At 41.8% G+C, this 21,628-nt stretch overlaps 1 protein-coding gene across 1 annotated transcript in view; it reads left to right on the plus strand.

Moving 5' to 3' along the window:
• The window catches only part of LOC136848546 (uncharacterized), a 401,222-nt gene extending 380,787 nt beyond the window's left edge, over positions 1-20,435 (plus strand). The window contains exon 26 of the mRNA XM_067120822.1: positions 18,833-20,435. Coding sequence (XP_066976923.1) covers positions 18,833-20,020 — 1,188 coding nt within the window. The 3' untranslated portion in view covers positions 20,021-20,435. The remainder of the gene's footprint in view (positions 1-18,832) is intronic.
• Positions 20,436-21,628: the final 1,193 nt, after the last annotated feature.

Genomic DNA, 21,628 nt, shown 5'->3' on the forward strand with positions numbered 1-21,628 from the left:
GGCGGGGGGGAAAGGGGAGGATAAGGATATGATTAGTTAAGGTGGGGAGATGACACTTCCCACAGCTATTGTAGAAAATTTCAGGGCTTCGAGCGATTTTAAATAGTGGTGTTTAAACACTAGAGGTGATTTCCAACCCGTGTATTTAGATAGTTCTGAGAAGTCCATATTATGAAAGTAATTAATGGAAGTAGCAACTGCTCGAATATCATGAACCTTAGGAACTGAATCTGGGTTGGCCTGTTTAATAAAATACAGAATTTGTTGTCTTATAGCATTCAGTGAAAGAGTACCACCTTTCTCCCTGATAAAAAGAGGACCCGACTTACTCTGTGGAGTTCTTAAAAGGTAAGATTTAAGTGTATATACTGGACATAAAGACTGGTCTTGTGGAAGGGGCACCACCTTCCAAGGAGACCATCTGTCTTGTGGGTCTTCGTTTTTAGCTAAGAATCTAGGGTCAGGGGAAAGGAGGACCTCTCTGACGGGAGGAAGTTCACAAAATTATCACCTCTAGTGAGAGCCGATAGCTCTGAGATTCTAGCACCTGAAGCCAAGCTAATCAAAAATAAAGTCTTCCTTAACAGATCCTGATAAGAGCATTGAAAGTTGTCCATCTCTGATGCTAACTTAAGGACGTCATTGAGAAACCACGTAACGGAATGTGGGCATGATACGGGTCTCAGACGAGCGCATGCTCTGGGGATAGATGAAAATAGGAATCTGTAAGGTCGATTTTAAAGTCGTATAGAAATACTTTCTTCAGGGCTGACTTGGCTGTGGTAATAGTGGCCGGAGCAAGGCCTTTCTCAAACAGTGACCTAAAGAAAGAAACTCCTAAATTAGTCTGTCATGATTTTGGCTTCAGATGCTTTCAGGAAGGAGGCTAACTTTTTGACTGCTGAGTCATACTGTCTAAGAGTAGAATCTCTTTTATCTGATTCAAAAACAGAGTGTTGACAGGGTCAATGTTTGCTCCTTTTGGGCTGCGAATTTTATAAAGTCCATAAAACTAGGGCATTCTGAATTCTTGAGGAAGCTGACACAGTCTTGGTTTGTACTGTCTGGGTCAGTATGGGCTTGGGAATCCGAAGACTCCGCAATCCCAGTTCCTGAAGAAGAGGGAACCAATTGCTCTTCGGCCAATTGGGGGCTACTAGGGCTGGTTGACCTTTGAATGTCCTGAGTTTGTGTAATACTTTCAGCAGTAAATTTATTGGAGGGAACAGATAAATTTTCTCCCAATTGTTCCAATCTATTGTCATTGCGTCTGTGGCGTATGCCTGGGGGTCCAGGTTGGGGGCCACATAACAGGGGAGCTTGAAGTTGCTTTCCGTCGCGAACAGATCCACTTGGAGACCCGGAACCCGGCGGCAAGTCCATTTGAAAGACTCCCCGTCCAGGGACCACTCCGTCTCCAACGGAGTAGCCCTGGACAGGGAATCCGCCACCACGTTCCGTACCCCCGCTAGGTGGGTGGCTGACAGGTGCCAGCCGTGCTTGTTCGCCAGGGAGAAGATAGCAACCATTACTTGGTTTACTCGACCTGATTTGGAGCCGCCCCTGTTGATGCAATGAACTACCACTGCGCTGTCCAATACCAGCCTGATATGAATCCGGTTGGGGGGGCGGATTTTCTTTAGAGTTAGAAAGACCGCCATAGCTTCCAGGGTGTTTATATGGAACTGCTGAAACATTGTGGACCACGTTCCTTGTACTTTTGTTTTGGTGAATATCCCCCAGCCGCTTAGGGAAGCGTCTGTGTGAACAACTAGTGCCGGAGGGGGAAATTGAAGCGGAACTGACTTGGACAGGCCTCTGACTGTGGCCCAAGGCCGCAGTCTTGTTTTTAAGATTCGAGGAATAGAGGAGACCTTGTCTCTGAGCTTGACATTGGCTCGACTCCGCCACACTCTGTTTATGTCTTTTAGTTTCGCTTTTAAGAGCAGGTCCGTCACTGAGGCAAATTGAAGAGACCCAAGGACCCTTTCTTGGGATCGGCGGGATGCTGAGTGATTTTTGAGAAATTTCCTGGTGAGAGATGCTATCTCTTTCCTCTTGGGAGGCGGGAGAGATAACGTGTGAGAGGACAAATCCCACTGGAGACCCAGCCACTGAAACCGGGACTCCGAGTCAGGCGGGACTTCTCTCTGTTCAGTTGAAAACCTAACGACTCCAGGAAACTGATGACTATGGACGTAGCCTTCTGACACTCCAGAACTGTTGGTGCCCAAATTATCCAATCGTCTATGCTGCTAGGGATATCCTCGGGACCGGAGTTGTTGAACTACCGTGTCCGCCAGCTTGGTGAATACCCTGGGCGCAATGTTTAGATTAGACCGAAGGGCATGACCCTGAAGGAGTAGGCTTGATTCCCGAGTCTGAAACCGAGGAACTGAGAGAAGTTCCGCGCAATCGGGACGTGATAATAAGCGTCTGAAAGATCGATAGAGGTGGTGACGGCTCCACGCGGAAGTAGAGTCCGTACCTGAGCTACCGTAAGCATGCGAAATTTGTCGCATTTTATGTAGAGATTTAGACGCTACAGATCCAGGATCACTCTTTGCTGATCGGAGTCTTTTTGGGAACAGTGAATAACCTGCCTTGAAACTTTAGGTGCCTTACTTTCTTTATTGCTTGTTTGTTGAGCAATTCTGCCACGTAATCCTGTAGGATTGATGAGGGTGGCTGGTAAAACCTGGTTGGAGGAGGAGGGTCCTTGATCCAGCTCCATCCTAGACCTTTGGACACAATGCTGTGTGCCCAAGGGCTGAAGGTCCATTGGTCCCTGAACCAAAACAGGCGACCACCTACCTGTGTTCTCTCAGTGGGAGGGAGCGGGTTTGTTCCCTCTACCACGTCCAGGTTTTCCTCTTGGGGTGGTGTTTGCTTTTCCTCTATGAGGGGCCCTGCCTCTTCCCCCTTGCAATCCTGTTAAGGCCGTGAAAGTATCCACGGCCCTCATAGGTGGGGTTGTATGCTGGCGAAGCAACATACGAGGGCGCAGCAGGTGAGCTGGTTGGACCAGCACATATTGTTGGGGTGAGCCTTTGAGGTGGAAGGCTGTGCCACTGCCGAGACCGGGACGGCTTGAACTACCGCCTGATGGTGGGGCCTCTTATGCCTCCTGAAACGTTTGCCTCCTCTCGATTGGGGGCCGCCAGATTCTGGGGTCTTGCGCTTGTAGGCAAAAATGCCCCAGCGAGAGCGCAGACTCTGGTTGGCCCTTGTAGCCTCAGCCATAACATTCGTGACCTCTTCTTCTGGGAAGAGGTTAGGTCCCCAGATCGAGCTTTTCACGAGCTTGTTAGGCTCGTGACGGATAGTGGCATCAGCAAAATGAATTTTCTGCATTCCAGTCTGGCCATGATGAATTCAAAAAGGTCAGACTGAAAGCCAGCTAGCAGGGACTTAGCCAAGACTTGAAAAAATGGCTCATCCGAGCAGGAGACGGCAGTGGCTTCCGTGAGGCAGACGGAGTTCAGGGACCGGGCTAGCTTAGTCCGGGCATCAAACTCCGCCTTTAGCAAAGATTCCGGCAGCTTGGGGAGCTGTTCACTAAACTGTGAGGAAGCACAGAAGGGGTCCAACTTCCCGACAGTGAAAGTGGACGGGCATCCATCCAGAACTCGTCACTTCCTGGGAATACCAGGAAGTGGGGTCTGTTTCCCTCAGCTGCGGTAATGGATTACCTTCAAAAGCACGCTCGGGCCGTAGCCAGAGCGACTTTGTTCAAACAGGGGTTGGTAAGTTGTCTCCCAGGGCAAACATGGTGAAGTTGCCCTGAAAGGAGTCAACTTTGTGTTGTCTGCCTGCCACTCCGTCCAGAGTGCGCAGGAGAGCCGACTGAGCTTGGTCCCTAGGGACGATGACAGTCTCCTAGGAACCTTATCAGAACGCAATCCATGCTTCCTCTGTTAATCTTACACGAAGCCTGGGTAGGGGGACAAGAGATCGGGGGAAGAATTCTAATTCCTCCAACCGCCTCTCGTGCCAAGACCTTCAATTGCAAGTTTGCCATCATGTTGGATGGCCCGGAGGGCGAAACGCCAAGGGTTACCGACATCGAACGGCGGGAGGTCCGCTGTGTCGGGGAATGACATACTGTGGTTCGGCTGGGGGTGGTTTAGCCATTCCCGCCAGTATATTGTCATAACTGGCAAACTTTTCGGATATCTTGTTGAACTTGGTGTCGAGGTCCTCCGTGAACCTTTTAAAAAGCTGGTTGGCAAAGGCCTCTGCATCAAAGGCAGGCTGGCGAGGAGGGCTTGGTTTTGCAGCCCTCTTACTCGCGCCTTTGCTGGAGGAACCAGACTTGCTCCCGGAGGCTACAGGTGCTGAGACCTTAGCCTTCGACGGGGGAAGGCGTGCTTTCTTGGAAGACGAGGACTTATAGCCCTTCGCCTTCCATGAAGTCTTCAACTTCAACTTGGGGATAGCTGATGGAGCTCTATCACCCAAGGAGGAAGACTTCCCAAAACCTGAAAAGGAAGAAATGGAAGAAGCTGGGGAGTCAAATAGGGGGGCCCGCCCCAACAACCTCACCTACCTCACCACTTACCACCTGGTCCTGCTCTATTCATTGGTTCCAGGTCTAAGATCCAAGGCGGCAACGTCCTCTGAAACCTCAGCGTAGAGGATATCCACTTGGGGTGGCTGGGTCTCATCCCGGATCTGCTGGATGATGGGGTGGCAAGATCTTCTGGCACTGCGGCCGCCACCCGTGCGCGCCGGGGTAGAGCAGGTCCCTCAACCTGGCGTCGAGGACGTAGGGCTTCCCCGATGGAACATTTCTACCAAACCCAGCCACCCAGGCCCGGAGGGGATTCCAAGGCAGACTTCTTGGAGGACTTTCGTCCGCCTGTAAGAAAACCAGCAATTAGCCAAGGACGAAAAAACAGTCCGGGAACCACGTAAACAATATTCAATATGAGGAGCATAAAGCGGAGGAAAGACTGTCACTTACCGACTCATCCTGGACGGTTGTGCAGAGAGCAAAGCAAACCTCACAACCATCAGGGTGCCAAACAACAAGATCGTCCAGCCGGACCGCACAACCAGCGTGGGTCCGCACACCACGTGACCGTAGGGTTGTTGTAGTGAGGCGGTACACCCCTCCTCACAGCGAACAGTCTGTAAGTGGAAAAGTACATGAACCTACCACCTAAGCAATCTAATGCTGGCAAGGCCGGGAATTTCAACTGCAACCGAATACTCCGGCGGAGAAGAAATCCCTTATCATAAACTGGGCCAATAAGCTCTAAAATACACAGAGTGGAAGGTAAAGATTTCCAGACCCGGAATACTCCGGGAATGAAAGGAATGAGACAACAAGAACTCACCATAAGGGTTGCCAGTAAAAATAATGGCGGAACCCCGGTGTAGAACCGACTCACGATATACATAAATGAGGAGAGTACTCCGTTAGATAAACACACTTATCTAAATATGTATATTCATAAACAATAACATTAAACAAGTGATGGTACAAAGGCAAATGAAGAGACCGGAGGGATCCGCTCCCTTATATAATTAAAATCCCTTCCTCACTTACTTCCCGCCAGAGAAACAAGGTGGGCAAGATGCTCATATATACATAACATAAGCCAGAGCAAGTATAATAACCCAGCCAAGTAACCCGACGGGGAGAAAGAAGTGTGGGATAGAGTGTTCGAACACGTTCGAGCTACGAAAACAAACCACCAACACCAACACAGCGATGCTAGGGACTGTATGGGAGGGAGCGAATCCTCTACCAAATGGAGGAGTCCCTGAACTCGGAGAAAACGCCATCTAGCGTCACCCGCACGAGTAGAGCAAGGCTGGAGGGGAGGGGGGGGGTGGAGTAGGGGAGAGTGGTAGGCTACCAAGAAGGAGAACAGGAGACAGGGGAAATATATAACCCGCTCAACTGCACCATACACCACTCCAAGAAAAATGAAACTTAGGAGGGTGGCCTACTGACTAAGGGAGGGAAGCAACCAAGCCTCGATGCTCTCCTGCCTAGGCAAAGCCTAATAGGGACCTAACCTAGTATAGGCTAGGAAAATGGAAGGAGTGCAAAGGGGGAGGAGGAAGCAAACAGGGAGAGAAATTTTGTGCCGAGAACCAACCGGGATCGAGAAGAGGGGCAAGAAGGCGAATAGCCTAGAGGAGACACATCCAAAGAACTCTATTCCCCAAAGGAAGGAAGAGAACTAAGGGGCTCACTCTGCCCACCAAAAAACGACCCTGGAGGAAACAGCAACAAAACTCCCTCAACCTGATGGATCTCACACCCAGGGCAAGGGGATGGAAGCAAAACAAGCCTACTCCACTAAATAACCATCACACATAAACATGGAAACAAAAATGTGCTCAATAGGGTGCGTAGCCTACCTCGGGGAGCGGTTAGATCTGAGGCTGCCGCCACCACCGAGGAGGTAAACAGTGAATAAAATAAAAATAAACAGAGAGCACCATCTTCAGAATAAAATAATTAGCCTAATACAGACTAAAAATAATAAGGAACCCAACCTGGGGGTACCTGGACGGGCATCACCCTCAAAAAGGCCAGTAGGCCAATAATATGTAAATTTCATAAAAAGGGGGAGCCACCGCAGGGAACCCGCCAGGAGGAGAACCATGGGGCAAAAAATATCTGTAACGACAAGGAGACAACCCCAACAGAAAAGAACTGATGGGGTCGCCTCGCGGTCGACATGGCTGGCGGGGACGCCGTGGCGCCATAATAAGATCTCAATATTTATAAAAATACGAGACCATAACAGCCAAAATATAGAACAAAACCCCACAATAAGATGGTACTTAACTTGGAGATGGTAAAGCTGCTCGATGACATGGCGAAATGAAATAAAAATCCAAAAAAATGGAAGAGCACACAAAAAGAAAAGGTAGCTATCACGTGCTAGAAAATGGAATGAGGTAGGTGGCGCTGGTGTCGCCGAGCTGGCGGGTGTTGGGTGTAGGGGCTGTAACGGCTCACCGCTCTGTTCTGTGGGTTTTGATAGGTAGAGATCTTTCGAGTAAGACTCCGTGGTAGTGATCTTTCACTCACCCTTCGTTATACCGACGTCTTCCCTAGAGAAGACGCTCGATCTGGGGTAGTAACCCCAGCTTTCCTGAAAGCTCTTTTTCTCTGGTATATCTAGCATATTATACCTAGAAATTCGTGCTATAATGGAATTTCACCGGCTGACACGGGACTGGACTCAGAAAATGGGATTTTACCACTTGTTCTACAAAACAGATAAATGTTGTTATGAAAAATTTTAGATGATTTGGATTATAAAACCTTGACCTGAAAATGACATATTAAAAATTTATTGAATGGTGTTCATTGGCCTTTTCGCTCCAGTATGTGGCTCTGAAGCGTAAATTAACATTCCAGTCAAATCCAGATTATTATGCATGCACTTATAGGCTTCTGGATATCAAGTCCATTCTACTCCAGAACCTTGTGTCATCTCCTCCTCTTAAAATTTCATAACTGTACACTATTTTCCAAACGCATTAACCTTCATTCTTTCCATGTGACTAGATCACCTCAAAACAATCTAGTCTACAGAGGAGTGACTTGTCGGAGCCTTCCAGCGTTTACATTCGTGCTTTTATGCGCCATTCTAGAAAGTCATAGAGTGCTTCCCATAGGGTTCAACAGCAAAATTGATCTGGAATCTTCTGGAAACCTTTTAATGGCAACTTCCAGCAAGGTGGTAGAGGTTATAATACTAAGGAGGTGGATCCTAGCATGAAATTCTACCAAGGCTGTCCCCTCTGAGATTCTTCTCATAGGGATCTCAAACTGTTGAGTAGCTGTATCTAAAGGGAGTTTTTCCCTTTCCAAAGGAAGTTGAAGCATTGCCCATTCCTTGGTGGAATTTTTCAAAGCTGGGATGACCGTGCAAATGGCTTTAATTCTGCCATTGTCTCTTGTTTTGTAGTCACTACCAAATTCTGAAAATCTGCCTTCACATGATTAGTGAAGGAATAGAAAGCTGGGGATACTTGGTGAGCAACTTGGGTCTTATTCAAAATGGAAGTAGAGATCCATTTTCCGTTGACCTGGTAGAGGGTGTCTTCTATAGTTTTTAATGCTATAGGCACAGGTAGAACTCTTTCTTTTAGTGGTTTTCCATGTCTGGTGAAGGTGGTACCAGGTGTCATTCTGTATTAAGGAATGCTGCCCTGGCTCTAAATTCTACATGTACAACTTTGATCATGGCTTTTCTCTCATTAATTAGACACTTACCATCAGGAGAGAAAATGCACAATGAGGTGTCTCACCAAAGATTATCAGTGTCATCAGGGGTGAGTATTGGAGCCCCTATTATGTTTTGATCTGAAGTTTTGTAGTTCAAACTGGCCATTTTGTTGTTTGCACTCGGAATTTTGGCAGAATTTGTATCCACTCTCACTTTTCGGTTACAGAATGCAATATTTTTACACTTTTGAGTGTACAGGACTGATGTAATTTCCTTTACGGAATCGTATAATGTCCCTTATACATTGCCGTTCTGTGGCAAGGACGTCTTTGATGTTACTCATAAATTTCTTTCAGAATTGATGATGTCACTCATAATTTCCTTTCGGAATTGGTCAAATGTTGAACTGTGTATCTCTTTTGTGAGAGCTTGCACATCTGACTGAGCTTCAACCACTGAACTATAACTGCCTGTTAACCAACGGGCAGAAGTCCTGGGTGAGTTACTATACCCATCCAAAAATGTAGTAACTTCAATTGGGATTAGGTGGATCCTAGTACTGTATCCCTTTTGGGGAAAAGATCCTCTTCAGCATCTGATAGCTGCATGAGGGGTAGAATTCCTTCTGGAAGGTTTCTCCCATGGTTGGCTGAAATTTGTGTCCTTGATCCTTCTGGGTTCAGCAGGGCCATTTCAGTGGCAATGTCCACTTCATGTTCATTAGTAGGAATGTCACGTCCATGTAAAGATTTCTCTACTTCCTCTGCAGGATGAACCTGGGAGGTACTGGGGACTGATGTTAGCGGGTTTTGGCCAAAACATAGATCTTGTTCTGAGAAAAGGGTTAAATATCTGCTTCCAGAATTCTGCTGGAAAGATATAATCTCTCCGTTCCTCACCTGTACTGAACCCTAGGACCCATTGAGACAGCTTAAAATGAGTTGTTTCTTTCTGAAAGCTTGCTTCCAGGAGCATACTACAAATTTTGCACAGATCTGGTGTCCAACCAGATTTTCCTTGTGCTTTGTAATGGCTATGCTCATGGCAAGTGGTGTGGGCCGTACCCACTGGCAAAAAATGAACCGAGCAATTTGCTGTGGAACACTTGAGCTGTGGGTCCTGTATAATGGCAGCCCTGTAGTGATATAAAACAAGTTTTGTTAGAAACTACTTACTACTAATTGTCTGTAGTCCTTATATAGATAGTATATTTGATATTACAGGATTGTCTGTAATCCTTCTATAGATAGTATATTCGATATTACAGGCTAACTTGATTACAAGTGTGCAGCTATAATATTTTATTTACCAATTTGTTATATGTGTTGAATATTTATATTAGCTTAAACACTCTTAAGATTTAGGTTAATATTGACGCCAGTATACATCTGTATACTATACACTGTTAAGCCTTTTGCAATAGCTATATGAAATTTAGTTTTTTGATGTCATGCCATTCAGGCTAACTGCTTAAATAATTTGTTTATCTAACCAAGGCTACTGTTTTATATGGCTTAGGTTAATGTTTCTAGCATAATCTATGTTAGGCTAAGAATAAAGGATTTCTTAGAGGGTTCTTGTTTAACCTATTCTAGGCCACTGCCTAGTTTAGGCTTATTTAAATCACACTTAAGGATATAAACTACACGGAAAAAGCCCATAATCTAGTTTACTGTTTTATCTGGCTGAGATTACACTTTTATCTGATATTTGGCCGCTTCTTTATTTAATGTACACTACTGTTTAGGCTAACAATAGGATATTCCGTGAAGGGATTCCTATTTATTTAATTTGTATTTAGGCCACTGCCTGGTCAAAGTTTATATCACCTTTAAGGATACAGGCTGCATAAGCCTCCACTAATATGTAGCCTTACAAATAGGCTACCGAGCCATAAAAAAGTCAGTTACACTTAATTTAGCCTAGGTTACTGTTTATTTCTAATTATAAGGTATTTGGCCTAACAACTGGTTAGGCCAATAATAGGATATTTCATAAAATGTTCTCACTTAACCTAGTATAGGGTATTGCCTAATCCAGATGATTTAGATCACCCTTAAATATACGCTATATAAAACAGAAACTGATTAATGTGTAGCCTTATAGCTAGGCTACTATTTTGTCTAGTCCAGTATATTGTTTTATCTAATCCCAGGCTATCTTGTCTGAGAGACTACTTAAAAATGTTCTCACTTAACCTAGTGTAGGTTATTGCCTATATAAAACAAATTCGCTAGTATGTAACTTATAGCTAGGCTGCCATTTCGTGTAGCCCAGATTGATTACTTAGTCTAATCTAGGGTACTGCCTATCCAAGGTGTTTAATTCACTCTTTGTTGTATGTAACCTATACAACAAATTTACTTTGGTATGTAGCCTTAATGCTAAGCTACCATTTAATCTAGCCAGGATAAATGTTTCATCTAGTCTTAGGCTACCTGGTCTAAGCTGATGCTTAATCCAATTAACCCTTAAACGCCGAGCCTCTATTTACAAAAACGTCTCCCGTATGCCGGCGGCGTTCGGTGAGTTAGCGCCGAAGCGGAAAAAAGTTTTTTTCAAAAAATCACAGCACGCTTAGTTTTTAAGATTAAGAGTTCATTTTTGGCTCCTTTTTTTTTGTCATTGCCTGAAGGTTAGTATGCAACCATGAGAAATGAAAAAAAATATCATATATAAATATTGAAATATATGACAGCGCAAAAAAAAATTTTCATGTATAATTTTATACAAATCGTGCTGTGAGCAAAACGGTTAAAGCTAACGGGTTATTTTGTTTTTCTTTGTATTGTACACTAAATTGCGATGATTTTGGTATATAACAAATTGTAAAACGATCAAAGCAACACAGAGAAAATATTATCACAAAATGATGCATGAATTAAAAATGTGGACGTAAAAATGTTTTTTTAAAAAATTCACCATAAATCGAAATATTGTGCTAGGGACTTCCTGTTTGTTGAAAAATGAAGGTAATTGATTGAATATTACTAGACTGTAAGTGTTTTAGCTTACAATTGCAGTTTTTCGACCATTTTGGTCGAGTTAAAGTTGACCGAAAGTCGAATTTTTTCTATTTATCGTGATTTATATGAAAATATTTCAAAACTGATAAAAGCTACAACCATGAGTTATTTTCTGTTCTATTGTACATGAAATTGCGCACATTTTCATATATAAAAATTTATGTAACGACTAATATAAAACGGTGAAAATATTATGACAACATGACGAAAGAATTTCTGAGATGTTCGGCCAAGTTACCGCGCAGATGTAAGGAAAATGTTTTTTTAAAAAATTCACCATAAATCGAAATATTGTGCTAGAGACTTCTAATTTATTGCAAAATGAAGGTAAACGATTGAATATTACTAGAATGTAAGAGTTTTAGCTTACAATTGCGTTTTTTTACCATTTCGGTCGAGTTAAATTTGACCGAAGGTTGAAATTTTGGCAGTTATCGTGATTTATGTGAAAATATTTCAAAACTGATAAAAGCTACAACCATGAGCTATTTTCTGTTGTATTCTACATGAAATTGCACACATTTTCATATATAAAACTTTATGTAACGACTAATATAAAACGAAGCAAACATTACGACAACGTGTGAAAGAATTTCTGAGATGTTCAGCAGTTACCAGAGCGCGCAGACGTAAGGAAAAAGTTTTTTTTTTTTTTCAAAATTCACCATAAATAGAAATATTGTGCTAGAGACTTCCAGTTTGTTGCAAAATGAAGGTACATGATTAAATATTACTAGAATGTAAGAGTTTTAGCTTATAATTGCGTTTTTACCATTTACGGTCGAGTTAAATTTGACCGAAGGTTGAAATTTTGGCAGTTATCGTGATTTATATGAAAATATTTCAAAACTGATAAAAGCTACAACCATGAGTTATTTTCTATTGTATTCTACATGAAATTGCGCACATTTCCATATATAAAAGTTTATGTAACGACTAATATAAAACGAAGCAAACATTACGACAATGTGACGAAAGAATTTCTGGCGCTGACGTAAGGAAAAAGTTTTTTTCAAAAATTCACCATAAATCGAAATATTGTGCTAGAGACTTCCAATTTGTTGCAAAATGAAGGTAAATGATTGAATATTACTAGAATGTAAGATTTTTAGCTTACAATTGCGTTTTTTTACCATTTCGGTGGAGTCAAAGTTGACCGAAGGTTGAAATTTTGGCAGTTATCGTGGTTTATATGAAAATATTTCCAAACTGATAAAAGCTACAACCATGGGTTGTATTTTGCTGTATTTTAAATGAAATTGTGCACATTTTCATATATAAAACTTTATTTAACGGCTAATATAGAACAGTGCAAAAATTACGACAAAATGACGAAAAAAATTTCTGAAATTTTTGGCAGAGTTACCAGCAGCATCAATAAGAAAAAGGTTTTTTCAAAAATTCACCATAAATCGAAATATTGTGCTAGAGACTTCCAATATGTTGTAAAATGAAGGTACATGATTGAATATTGCTAGAATGTAAGAGTTTTAGCTTACAATTGCATTTTTCAACCATTTCGGTCGAGTCAAAGTTGACCGAAGGTTGAAATTTCTCGTAGTCGACGTACGGTACGTCCAGTTGGCACCCAACAGACAATTTTAGTCGACGTATGATACGTCCAGTAGGCGTTTAAGGGTTAAGGGATGTTTCGTAAATGGTTATCACTTAACCTAATATAAGGTACTGCCTAATCCAGATTATTTAGATCACGCTTAAGTGTATAGGCTATATAAAAAAGAAAAATTTTACCAGTATGTGGCCTTATAGTTAGGCTACCATCTTATTTTGCCCATATTATTATTATCTAATCCTAGGGTCCCTGGCCTGAATTAAGCTACTGTTGTAGGCCCATAATAGGATATGTCTTGAAAGTTACCGGAATTTAGGATACTACCTAATCTAGATTATTAGTTCACACTTAAGGATATGTGATCCGAGTTTATAGGCTACAGACAACATCCCTTATTTATCCAGTCTAAATTATTCTTGGTCTGGTCTAGGTTACTGGCTAAATTATTGTAGACATCCTATAATCAGAAAAGATTTTCTATATTAATGATAAATTGTGGAACATTTGTTTTAGTTAAAACATCTAATTGTGGAACATTTGTTCTAGTTAAAACATCTAATTGAAGTTTCAGATTTTAAAAATAATTTGTGCTTTTCACAACTAACAAAAAGTGATTATGCCATGTATTGGCAAGAAAACTGTGTTTTTGGCTTTCACACACAATTTAACTAACATGCCAAAAGTTTAAAGCTTTAACTGGAACTTAAAACTAGGCACTTAACTTGCTTCTTTAGGTGATTCAATTGTGAAATATGGAGCACTGACAAATGAAGCTGATCTAAAGCGACCACAGAAAGTAATGGCTTATCGGTCTTTTTGCTGGTCTGTTTGTTGATAATATGGCGGACTGCACATGCGCGATAATCACTTCTTCTACCAGGTTTTGACAATGGAAAACTGGGTACAGCTTAACTGAAGATAAGAGAAAGTGCCCTGTTATCTTTGAGTCCATTATATACTCCATCACATGTTATAATGTTTATCCTTCCGACACATTACCTGTCCAAAAGACCAACTAAAAGAGAATTCTTTGATATTAGTGTGGTCACCATGGAGCTCTGACAGACCCATGGAAGTTAACTCCTTGAGGACGAAACAAGCGACTACACTATCAAAAGGAAAAAATATGACGATACCCCCAACAAAGATTTTGCAGCAAGTTCTGGATGGTTTCATTGTTTCAAAAAGCGCCATAATTTTCATAGAGTGAAAATTAATGGTGAAACAGCAAGTGCTGATGTCGAAGGAGCCGCTAAATTTAAGGATGCTTTTGTATAAGATTATCATTGGTGAAGGGTACTTGCTGGAGTAAATCTTTAATGTTGACAAAGTTCCTCATTGGACGGGTCGGTACCGTTCTCATCTAGCACTCTGCTGGCCTGTGTTTGAGTCTCCAACTGGCGAATAAAGAATTAGAAGAAGTTATTTCTGGTGATAGAAATTCATTTCTCGTTGTAATGTGGTTCGGATTCCACAATAAGCTGTAGTTCCCATTGCTAGGTAACCAATTGGTTCTTAGCCATGTAAAATAAAATCTAATCCTTCGGGCCATCCCTAGGAGAGCTGTTAATCAGCTCAGTGGTCTGGTTAAACTAAGGTATACTTAAATTAATGTAGACAAAATGACAAATTTTTAAAGTAAAATTTGTATTTTTCCTAACATAGAAACCTGAGGTCTTTGCATATGGGATTAACTTTCAGTGAGCTGGAAATCCGGCCATTAAACTTTTGCAAGGTTGGTTATGGTGACAGTTACTGATGGTAGGGGCAGAAGCACTACCCACCCAGTTGGTATACATTCAGTTCTATGCAGTTTACCTTTTGGCCCAGGTAAGGGAATGAGGGGTGGTAGGAGGTGGGCCTTTAATGTAATACCTCAGATTTGTTTGTTAGGAAAAATACAGATTACTTTAAAAATTTGTCATTTGTTCCTACATGAATACAAACCCTTGGTCTTTACATATGGGAGACTTACTTTTTGAGGGAGGCTTCTGAGTAAATCTCTGAACTGACTGGTAATTCGACTCACCTGGGTACTCTCTTCCTGGTCATGAAAGAGCAAGGAAGGAGACCATACCTCTGATCTATTGAACAAGAGAGATGTTCAGTCATCCAACATCTGAAGATTTCGAATTCAAGGAATGTAATATCCTTTATATGAAAAGTTTGGATGAACCCCTCAGTGTTGGAGACTATAAAGCTAAGAATAACCAGCTGGTTTGCTCATAGTCAGTCCTTCTCTCCCCTTGCTAGAGAGAAGGAAGGATTTGCATCTTCTAATCCAAATATTTAGATTATAGATAGGATACTCAGTCATCTAGATCACCTGCATGCACGCCAGTCCAGCACGTGATGGCTCATTCACTGTTCCTCTGCCCACTGGAAGAGGAAGGAAGACAGGAGAATGGGAGGAGGCCAGTCCCACACACACCCTCTCCTAGCAGCCGCACACCCTAGGCAATGTGCAACCTGTCCCTCAAGAGTTGGGTGAACTAAATGACTTGTTGAGCATCTACTATAGGATCCAAGGAAAAGGAGTCCAACGACCTATGGACAACGTCCCAAGGTAAAAGGAGACGAATGTGATCTGCACGATTACATTCCCTCCTAGTACTCAACCGACAGGCTATTTCTGAATGCAATGGACAGACCAATGACCCTGGCCTCGAAAGATCAGGTCCAAAACATACTGATGTCCACCAAGAAGTTGCCGGGTATGCTCATTTGATCATCTCACTAGTCAGAGAAATGACAGTTTGGACACCGTTTCTTGGCCAACTCGAAGGTAATGAACGAGCCATTAGCACTGGGTTGAAAGTTTAGTCTTTACAGAGGCAACATGGACGTCATACTGTCATTGGCACCACAGGACCAAGAAGGTGGAATAATCCACCTTATTGAGCACTTTCGAAACATGTAGAATGACAAACGTGTAAGCTTCCAGATGTAAAAGGGTACCAAAGATGTCTTACTTTATTGAAAGGTGTGAGAAGACAGAACAGAACAGAGCAGCGCCAACTTCAGTAAGTCAAGAAAGAAGGACTGTGATCAAGCTTCTTCAGAGGTTGAACAAATGTGGAAGTCAAGGTGCCAAGATCAACTGTCCTTATCTCTTAGACTTCAACGAATACATGTTGTAATGACATCCATCTTGCTTGGGATGTATGGTTGACCACTGCACTGAATGTTCTGTCTGCTTGTGTACTTGCTCTGAAATAGAGCAGATGAAAGGACACTAGGACCTTTTGTTGACCATGGCACTACTGTGGTGTCGTTGTTATCACACTGAGGAGTGTCTATCTTGGATCTTGAGACTCTGGAAAGTCTACAAAGAACTGTGTTCAAGTCCCAAGAAAGGAAGTGTAATAGACTGCCGCCCTGGTCAAAGTTCCAACCATGGCACTACCTTGTTGTCACTCCCACTCCTCACAAGAGGAGTGTGACTACATAAAGGCAAAAGAAATGGAGCTCTTAGACACTGCTTCATGACTGAGTAGGAACCAAATGCAAGTTGTTGGAACTTAGTTTGGAGGTATTGTTGATCTCCTGGTGAATCAGGCAAAATGACATGAAGTTGCAAGCACAAGACTTGAATCATGGGTGCAAAACCAAACTTGTCTGTCATACATCCATCATCTGGGAGTGTGTCTGGTTGACTGCTGTGCTGAGTGTGCTACTGCAAACCCGTGCACTGGCACCGCCAACGGAATATGTCTGGTTGACAGCTGTGCTGAGTATACTACAGCAAACCCATGCACCTGCACCGTCAGTTGAGAAGATGATAGGGCACTAGCCATCCATGAAGAAGCAACAACGATGCCCAGATTTGTCATATAAAGATCAACTGACTCTTCTGCTTGGGAAAAATGTGGCTGGGTATAAACTCAAGCCATTCATGATTTCATCACTCGGCAAATCCGAGGGCATTACCAAGAATCAGCAAACATATGCTTCCTGTGCATTGCTGGCATAATAAGAAAGCATGGATGACTGCACTGCTATTTGAAGACTGGTTTGTGCATTCCTTTATTCCAGAAGCAAAAGATTATTGTTGGGAAAACAACATCCCCTTCAAATTCTGCTGATTCTCGACAATGCTCCTGGCCACCCTCAACACATTGGAGATATTAATGAGAATGTAAAAGTTTTGTTTCTGCCACCAAACACAACTCCTCTCATACCACCCATGGATCAGGGCGCCATGGCTACGTTCAAGGCCTATTATCTCCGAAACATGTGTGCTCAGGCTGTTCAGACTATGGATAAGGAGGAAAAAGAGCTTAAGACATTCTGGAAGGAATTCAGTGTTCTGAATGCCATTACAGTATGAACATTGGAAGGGCATGGAAGGAGGTAAAGAGTGTATGAATGGGATTTGGAAAAATGTGCTAAAAGTGTATGTGAACTCATTTAAAGGTTTGGATAAGGAAGAAGTGCAAATTAATACAAGGATCTTGGCACTTGGGAGAAGTTTAGATTTAGAAATTGAAGAGGAAGATATCCAAGAACTCATCGATGTACAAGATGTAGAGCTACAGTAACTGTAGAAAATTTAATTGCACTTGCAGAAGAGAGAAAAAGAGCAGAAGAGGAAGAAGAAATTGAAGAAGAGCCAGAGCAAAAGTTTACGACAAAGACAGTGGTAGAGGCATTTGCCATAATTGACAGTGCAATGATTCTTTTTAGTAAAATGGATGTGAACATGGAACGATTTGCTGAAGTTGAGAGAGAGGACTTCAAGACATTCTTGCATCTTACAAAGTTATTTATGAAGAACAAAAAAAAAAAAATGGACTGTGCAATCTACAATGGATTACTTCTTTAAGAAAATTACTCCAGTGCCATCACCTTCCCCATCACCTTCCCTCACATTTGAGCCTCGACCCTCTTCATCTCGTGACAGCTCTTTCCTCAAAATCCTACCCCCTGTAACACCTGAAGGAATACTAGCTGAAGAGGAGCAAGTTGATGATCCTGCTGCTTTATCATCCTCCTCCTCTTTTGATTTTTAGTTACTTATGTAGATGTCAACAGCCTGACACCGTTCAAGTACGCCGACGACGGAACAAATCTTAGTAAGTACCCCTGTATAGTGCACGTCAGATTCTTGTTACTGTTATTCAGTTTCTCTGTTGGTACTGAATTATCATAAGTCAATCTGCATTGAGCCTCCAGAATTAGCTGATATTAACAGGTACTATACCATATATGTGTAGAGTATGGTGCTGTATAATGTAGGCTAGGCTACCGTATATGTGTAGATTGTACCCGGTACTGCACATACAGTACCCTAGTGTAGGCTAGGCTAATTTCAAGATACATTAATTTCATGAAACGATGGTGTTGTAACCTAACCCCATCGTAAATGGAACCGTACCTGTACTGCAGAATGGGAAATCATTGTTATAATAGCAGTTCCTTACATGAATATTTTTTAAGTGATTGCACTATGCTTCTTTGTTTCATTGCTGTGAAATGATAAGATTTGTTGTTAAAAGAGGTGCACTTACCTCAGCCTAACATCTTCACACCCCATGTGTTTGCAACATCACCTTTTACTCCGTTACATAACAGGGGAATTAAGTGATTTTGACTTGGATCAAAGTGTCCCTGTCACCGCAACCCCACTGGGAACACATTACGTTAGGAGACACTACACATACTTTGGCCCCCCCCCCTTCTCTCTCTCTCTCTTTGGTGCAGTATTTGCATTGACAGTTATTTAATGAAGTATATTACTGTATTGTACTTGTTGCATACATACTTTTTCAGTCTGTAAGTGTCCATGTCCGTACATTCATACTGTGCACCCCTCTCTCTCTCTCTCTGGTGTAACATTTTTTATGACTTATAAAATGCAGTAAATTATTGTACTTTGTACAGCAGTGAAGTGCAAAAATGCAAAAATTTTATTCAACTTATGTCCTTAGGTAAATAAATATGTCTGTTACTTGATTAGTAGTGTTTTAGCTATGTAAAACAATTATTATACGATGCCATTGTTTACCGGTAATTGTATATTATTTCAGGTATGGGATGCCCGAAGGAAAGGCTGCTTTCCACAACGTACAAGTGACCGAGATAAGAGAAACTACCAACCCAGGGGGTCTCGGACTCGTGACCGTGTACGAAAAGATATGATAAAACCTCCTAAGATTCCAAAAATATGGGATTTTCCTCTTGATGGTCCAATGAGGGTTCAACCTCAAGCTCCAGCTATACCATCAGAGGAAATGTTGATGTGTGCTTTTTTTGAAAACACAAGTAACTTGAGTGAAAACCCTGAAGTGAACCCTGCCCATACATCACCTGTTCCTAGCTCTGAAAATACACAGAAAGTTGAAACTAAACTCATTCAAAGGAGAGGTAGGAGGTCTGAAATACAGAAGCCCCAAGAAAAAATGCTTAATGATGCTAATGAACCCAATGACATGAAATCTTCTTTACCAGAAGTTACAAGAAATTTGCCAAGTGTAGAGTATGTGAATGGTAAAAGTAACTTGCAAAGAAAAAGCATGTTGAAATTTGTCAGTACAACTGCAGAAGTTCATTCAGCAATGTGTGACAGACCTGAGGTCAACCTGTCTACTAGAAGTAATCCCATAGCCAGCAAAATTCCTAAATTAGGTGATGAAAGTTCAGTTTCAGAAAATCATGGAAGTATATCATATGGGGAAACAGTTCAAACTAATATTAAAACTCAGATATTACCATCTCTGGCATTGCTTTATGATGAAGGCGACCCAACCTTTGCAGAGATGGCTATGAGTCATTCAAAGAAAGTACTTAGAGGAAAAGAAGTTGCTTGTCCTCCTTCGACTTCCAAAAGAGTTATTCATCCTTCCCGCAAAAGATCAATTGAAGCTAGTTTCAGTCATCTTCTTGAAGATCAAATTAAAGCAGAAGAAATGGAATGTGAAGAGAGTACCTTATTTGACCCAGAAGTCATAAGTAGCAGTAATGAAATACGAGTTCCAATAAAAAAAGCTAAAAGCTCATTATCAAAGCCATACCAAGTTAGTTTCCACCATCTTTTAGATGATGAAGCTCAAGATGATTCAAAGTCTTTGGAAACTGAGTATGTGTCAAAGAAGGATTTGAATTCCCAGAGTCAGTTTAAAGAGAACCAGGTAGGTGAACCTCATTCCAAGCCATTAAAAAGAAAAACACGATTTGCTAGCAAAAATGCATCTGCATCGTCAGACAAAAATTTTTAAATGTAGTTTGATTCATGTTGGTAATCAGACACTGTCATTGAAGAAACAAAATGAAAAAGGAAAGTTATGAGAAAAGTACCAGGATGAGATGAAGTAAAAAATTGTAATGAGATTCAGTGTCACTGTAAACAGCTTATCTGTCTGCCTAGATCAAAAGGCCGGGTAAATTCTTTAGAATATCTGGAATATCTGATTTTTTATTTTTGTCTTGCATTTATTTTTTTTCAAATGAGAAACTAAAGGAAAATATTGAAAAATTATGAGAAACACATTTGAATCATAGTGGGAGCATGGATTGTAATCTGGTTCCCAAAGATAAAATTTGGTGTACATTTGTTTTGAAATGTTTGAATTATCAGGATTCTGATTAATTTCTTTTATATTGTTGCTTTACAATAAATTTTGTTCATCAAAATTCTGTTAATCCTCTGATTTTTATGAGGCCATGGTTTTCTTATAATAACCCCTACAAATCTCCCATTTTTATTGTTTTTTATTTTCTCCTGGGATACTAATTTTTTTATTGCATATTCTGCCACACAAAGTCATAAATGCAGTCATTGATTAATATGTAAATAAAATCATCAATTTGTGGACTACTTTTAACGTATCAGTGGCACTAGTTTATTTGTACTGAACAATTTTAGAACAGTTCACTTTGTGAAGCTGGAGGTGTTGACTGTAAAGAACTCATTTCTGAGTCCAGTCCCGTGTCAGCCGGTGAAATTCCATTACAGCACGAATTTCTAGGTATAACCTTGCTAGATATACCAGAGAAAAAGAGCTTTCAGGAAAGCTGGGGTTACTACCCCCAGTCGAGCGTCTTCTAGGAAGGCGTCGGTATAAGAAGGGGTGAGTGAATTACCACTACCACGGAAACCTACTCGAAAGATCTCTCCTTATCAAAATCCCCGGAACAGAGCGGTGAGCCGTTACAGCCCCCACACCAAACACCCGCCAGGACGGCGACACCAGCGCCACCTACCTCATTCCATTTTCTAGCACGTGAATCTTCGGTTTATTTTGTGTGCTCTTCCATCATTTTGGATTTTTTCTGCTTTTACGATGGCGTCGAGCAGCTTTACCATTTCCAAGTTAAGTACCATCTTCTTGTGGGGTTTTGTTCTATTTTTTGGCTGTTATAGTCTCGTATTTTCATAAATATCGAGATCTTATTATGTCGCCACGGCGTCCCCAGCCAGCCATATCGACCGCGAGGCGTCTCCTTCTGTTCTTTTCAGTTGGTGTCGTCTCCTCGTCGTTATAGATGTTTTGCCCCCATTGGTTCCCTTCCTGGGGGTTCCTTGCGGTGGCTCCCCCTCTTATGAATTACGATCACTGGCCTACTGGCCTTTGTGGGAGTGATGCCCCGTCTAGGTCCCAGTTGGGTTCCTATTGTTTTGGTCTTACTAGGCTAATTAATTTGATTGAAGATGGTGCTCTCTTGTAGTTTTATTTTTAATTTTATTGTTTTTATTATTTTATTGAGTGGTTTACCTCGGGTGCTGGCGGCAGCCTCAGATCTAACCGCCTCCCCGTGGTAGGCTACGCTCTCTGTTGAGCACATTTTAGTTTTTGTGAGTGTTGGTTATCTGGTGGAGTAGGCTT

Source organism: Macrobrachium rosenbergii, chromosome 19 (genome assembly GCF_040412425.1).
Source record: "Macrobrachium rosenbergii isolate ZJJX-2024 chromosome 19, ASM4041242v1, whole genome shotgun sequence".
In the NCBI taxonomy this organism is placed as follows: Eukaryota; Metazoa; Arthropoda; class Malacostraca; order Decapoda; family Palaemonidae; genus Macrobrachium; species Macrobrachium rosenbergii.